This window comes from Gastrolobium bilobum, unplaced genomic scaffold, assembly GCF_033153095.1.
Source record: "Gastrolobium bilobum isolate Gb01-03AN ecotype WA unplaced genomic scaffold, APGP_CSIRO_Gbil_v1 utg41872, whole genome shotgun sequence".
Lineage (NCBI taxonomy): Eukaryota > Viridiplantae > Streptophyta > Magnoliopsida > Fabales > Fabaceae > Gastrolobium > Gastrolobium bilobum.
The window spans coordinates 14,981-20,000 of NW_026896659.1; the positions used below are offsets into that span (position 1 = coordinate 14,981).

A 5,020-nucleotide genomic window follows, 5' to 3' on the forward strand; every position below is an offset into this window, starting at 1 on the left:
TGTAGTATTATACAAAATTTGGATAGTTGAGAACAGTACACAAAGTGCACCATATCCAATCATGCAAGAACCTTAGTTCGTTCAATAAGTAATTCTACCATCTGATCCATGTGAAAATAAGTTACATCCGCACTACTGAAAATGTTAATTTGTGTGTACAAAACAAATACAGAGGCCAGGCATAGTACCTTAGAATTAATTGAATGACAATTTTTAGATTATGTACATATCAGAATTTAGAAATGAAAAAAAAAAAATTGGTCAGATAAATTTATCGGCCCAAAAATGCAACAAGATCCTTTTGCAGTGCTTGTGTTAGGTTGATATCAAAGAGCTCACAACGTATAGGCATCTCCATCTCATAGAAAGGATTCTTCAAAACATAGTCCGTGTACAATTCATATATAAATTTCAATAAACTTTCCATGTTTTGTGTCCCAGGCTCACAGACCACAAAAATCTTTGTCCCTGTGTGGGAGAAGAATCAATTTCATAATATCAAGGTCAGAAAAAAATAAAAAAGGGGTGAGGAAATCATTAGATCTTGCTTCATTTTGCCAGATGCATTAAACAGAAAATGGTAACAACTGCTCAACAATAAAAAGACAGGCGCATTAGGATGACAAATCTGCAATATAAATGCAAACGCAATAACACACACAGCCAAACATCTAGAAATTTTTCAACTCTCAAGAACTCAAGTTCATGACCCAAAATCAGAAGATGCACGAGACCTAGAGGCATCTAAAATCTTATATTGTGTATAGAAGACCAAAAGAGGACATTTAAAGAAAATGAAATGAGCAATGGATGCTCATTATCTGAAAAATGCTAGTGCATAGAAAATTATTACACCTACACAGTATGCAAAGAGTCTGTAAAACTAACAGTAACATTTAACAATAATAATCAAATACAAATGACAGTGTAAGTGTACAGATTAAGTGGGATTACATATAAAGGTCTTCTATCTACTACCTTCCACATGATATATACTGGGTCATGTCACCAGCAAGCTGCATCGATTACAACAAGATCCCAGCCTGCCTTCCTAATGATTCTTATTTTTTACTCTAAATTTTAAGTCATAATCAGGTGTCCTAGAAAATAATGATTTCTAAATTTGGAATATATACAACTCTGCCAAACTATAAGTTCACTAAATAACAGGGTTTTAAGATAGAATCATGATTCTACCGGTAAAACCCCAAAGCAATCAAGTTCATGTTTTGAACAAGCACTTAAATAAGCAACACTTCTGTTACCAATAATGATCTAGAGCTTCTGATATACTATAATTACTTAAACAATCTTTAGTTGAAACCTGGCCATAATACAGCTTGCGAACTGCAAGGCCTCATGCATGTGTGTGCATGAAAAACAAAAGCCGGTACTAGATATTCCAATTAACTATATGTAAATGATGTTAGGCATTCACTCTTCGCTTTTCACCGGTAAATTAGAAAGTTAACATAATAATGAGTTGAAGACTAATATGAGAAAAAATACCCGTCAGTGATTGAAAGCAATGAAGATCAAATGTGTCAGCTTGGAGAAGTTCAATTCCTGAACAACCAGAGACAGGTGATAACTGCTGAGAGATAGCATGCATTGAGTGCCATAAACTTGCCACCCGCAAGCTGTCATTGGTATCCATTCGTCCAGCAGACCCATAATCCTAAATGTCAAAAGAATTAATACAATTCTAAAAGAAAAACTTCACTGCAACTATGCCTAAGATATTTGAAATTGAAGTCTACTTTTAACAAAAGGTACGAAACAGAGTTAAGCTGTCATTGCTAACCATCGGCCCACTGGCCCCATGTCCTAATTATCATAAGATTCAACATATTTCCTAAACATACTGACAGTTCTAAGAAACAAATAACTTCAAATACCACAAACGGATGGAATGCAAAGTTATCTTGGTCATTTATTTAATTAAACGTATCAGCTGAAGCTGGAAGGGCCGGCTTGGCTCAGCGGTAAGCTTGCTTGCCGTGGTGTGTCAGGTCGCGGGTTCGAATCAGCCTCTCTGCAAAAAGCAGGGGAAAGACTGCCTAGAGTATTCCCTTCCCCAGACACTCACGAAGTGGGTATTTGAACTGGGTCGGCCCTTTATCAGCTGAAGCTGAGTCTAAAAGGTGAACATACGTGGCCTAATTAACAATGCAAGATTTTTAGCTCATCAACCAGAGAGAACGATGCAACAATAACAATGCTTTGTGCCACCAATTTTGGGGGAACATTAAAAAAAATAATTAAAAAAAAATGGTCTTAGGAACCCAATAGAAAATAGTTTGAAGTTCCCATTAGTGAGCAACAAGAAGAGAATTTAGAACGACCATACCTTGTGGTAGATCAATCCACCAGACTTATTGATGATGTAAAGACTGTAAATTGCCGCCATTCTAAAAACTTTTCCAGAATCTGAAATAAAGGTGATGATGGGGTTTAACAAGGAAATTCTCAAATTTAAACAATCATACTTTCCACAAAAACACTATATCGGATTTAGAGTACAATTAAAAACCAACTAATAATATTAAACACCAAATGAAAATAATCATTACAATGAAATATTTCAAACATGAATCAATATCCAAAACTAGGGATGTGCAAAATAACCAAAAAATTGAACCAAACTGTGAACTGAATTGCACTTAAAATAACTGATTATTAAAAACCAGCTCATGAAACTGGTTATTAAAAATCAGTTCATTAACCAAACTGATTTTTAAAAAACTAGTTTATAAAACCACTTCAAGAACCGAACATTTTCGAACAGATCCGATTTTTATTACTTTATTTCTTTAATTTTTTAATTTAATTTTCTTTTCTGAATCGGGTCTACCAGAATAAGTTTCGAATTGAACCATTTTCGAACTGAACAGAATCAGTTTTGAATCGAATCGAACCGTTTAAACCAATTCTGTTCGGTTTTTGAAACAATTCTGTTTAATTCGACCCATGCTAATAATACCATAAAAAGTATCCCATAACCAAATAATAAGAACGAAAATTTGGCAATTTTCTTGACAGAAAAAAGAAACTTGATTGGAGAGAAAAGAGGGAAAGGATCAAAAATTGATGTATGTAATGGTAGTGGTAGTCATACATCATCTTCAACCATATCACATTCCCTTCCCTTATATTTTTCTTTTAAAACCCAACTAAAGTAACCATCTTTTAAAACTCTTAATTTGACTAGTTAAAGCCAGCTAGCTTGAGCTTAACTTTGAGAAGAATTAAATACTCTGTGAACAATCAAATCAAAGCTTATATAAAAAGAAGCAATTAGTTTAAGACCTAAAGTTGATTGTAAATTTCAAATCAACCTAAAAGTCACACTCTTTGCTAAATATGAAATTTTGATTTTGCATATTCATTTTGAAGAAATTGAGCAGACCCACAACCCACATAGGAAAACCAAATCAACTAATGGCCAGAATAAATCTTATTAGTAAGAATAGATACCCCATTCCCAGAAAACCCCCAAAATAGAGAGAGAGAGAGAGAGAGATCATGAAAGCGAATTTGCTAAGGGCACCTGAAACCAATGAACGTGATGAGAATTGTGAAAGGATCTGAATATGGATCAGAATTTGAAGTCACTCGCAATGGAACCTTGAGCTGTAGCTACGATCATCATCAGGCATCACTGAGAGACTGAGACTTGCTTATAATCCATTGCACAAAACCAAATATAATTTCTCATCGTAAAAAAAGAATTATATTAATAAAAGAAGGGATTAATGAAAGAATTATATTAATAAAAGAATTTTATCTCATTTTACATATAATAATTTTATCAATTACACCTTTAAAATACGTGAAACGCACGTATATTCTATACACTTTACATTTTCTACGTACGTAAAAAATAAAATTATTTTCTATAATATAAAAAATATTAATCTCAAATAATGTTGTTTAATTGCAAATCGGAGACAATTATATGAGAATTTATGTTATTAAATGATACATCAGCCGCATCAACATATCTTTCTAAATTTCTACCAGTTATTTTTTAGTATTTTAAAATTTTATTATAAACTCAATATTATTTTTGTATTTTTCTTCCTCGTTAATTTGTAATTTTATTATTTCATTTTCTAAGGGTATAACCTTTGAAAAAAAAAGGATAAACAAAAGTATAAAGCTTTATTTTTTTTAAAAAAAAATCGTGTTTATTTTATTACTTCTTCTGCTGTTTTAAATATATTTATTATTTAAAGTAATTCCACAAAAATTAATATAGATATTAAAGGCATTTTTGCTTCCCCTTTGGTGAATGCCACACTTGTATTTCCATCCCTTAAACGCTCTCTTAAATATAATTATATTCAACTAAATTATTCATTATCATCATGTATCTAAAAAATATATTTATTATCAAAGTACTAAAAACTATTATCACTCCATTAATGACTTTTCCATTCCATTTTTTTTTTTGTGAACAATACCATTCCATTTACTTCATTTAGGAGAGATAACAAGAGGTAAGAATAAAGTTAAAAAAAGTCAATTAATATATTTTTGGAATATAAGAGTTAAAATGAAGTCGTAATAAATACCAAAAAAAAAAGTCGTAAATACATTTAAGGGAACACAGACCAGTGTCTCAATCAGACCAAAACTTAAAATATCTTGAATTTGTTATGTATTTTTTATGATTTTAAATAATTTCTTTTGATTTATACTGTTAAATTTTACATCAATTAATTACGTATATATTTTTTATAATTTTAAATATTTTTTCTCTTTTGATTTATATTTTTTTATATTTTACCTAAGCTTAAAAATATTTATGCTATGTACAGAATAATTGCCAGTAATATATGTAAGGGAAAAAAGTTTCCGATGTTACTTTAGATAACTTTATCTAATGTTCATCGAAACGACGTCGTTTTGGGTTTGAAAAATTAAAAAATTAGAGTGATAAAGACTATTATAACCCTGAAATAAATTAAAATTACAAAAATACCATGATTTCCATCCCAAAACGACGTCGTTTTGA

General features: G+C 31.1%; 1 protein-coding gene across 1 annotated transcript; it reads right to left on the reverse strand.

Annotated features, from left to right (window-relative positions):
- On the reverse strand, positions 1–3,686 carry LOC133301343 (uncharacterized). The gene is made up of 4 exons (XM_061500972.1): positions 3,551–3,686; positions 2,351–2,430; positions 1,510–1,678; positions 1–468 (listed from the first exon to the last, which is right to left on the reverse strand). The coding sequence occupies exons 2-4, from the start codon at positions 2,408–2,410 to the stop codon at positions 272–274; spliced, it is 426 nt and encodes a 141-aa protein (XP_061356956.1). The 5' UTR covers positions 2,411–2,430; positions 3,551–3,686; the 3' UTR covers positions 1–271.
- Positions 3,687–5,020: the final 1,334 nt, after the last annotated feature.

What these genes read in the sequence shown, in the direction of transcription:
- LOC133301343 (XM_061500972.1), bottom strand. Translation starts at nt 2,410, where the DNA reads ATGGCGGCAATTTACAGTCTTTACATCATCAATAAGTCTGGTGGATTG. An exon ending in GTGGATTGATCTACCACAAG is followed by an intron (nt 1,679 to 2,350) that starts GTATGGTCGTTC and finishes TTTGACATTTAG; the next exon opens with GATTATGGGTCTGCTGGACG. An exon ending in TTGCTTTCAATCACTGACGG is followed by an intron (nt 469 to 1,509) that starts GTATTTTTTCTC and finishes TCTCCCACACAG; the next exon opens with GGACAAAGATTTTTGTGGTC.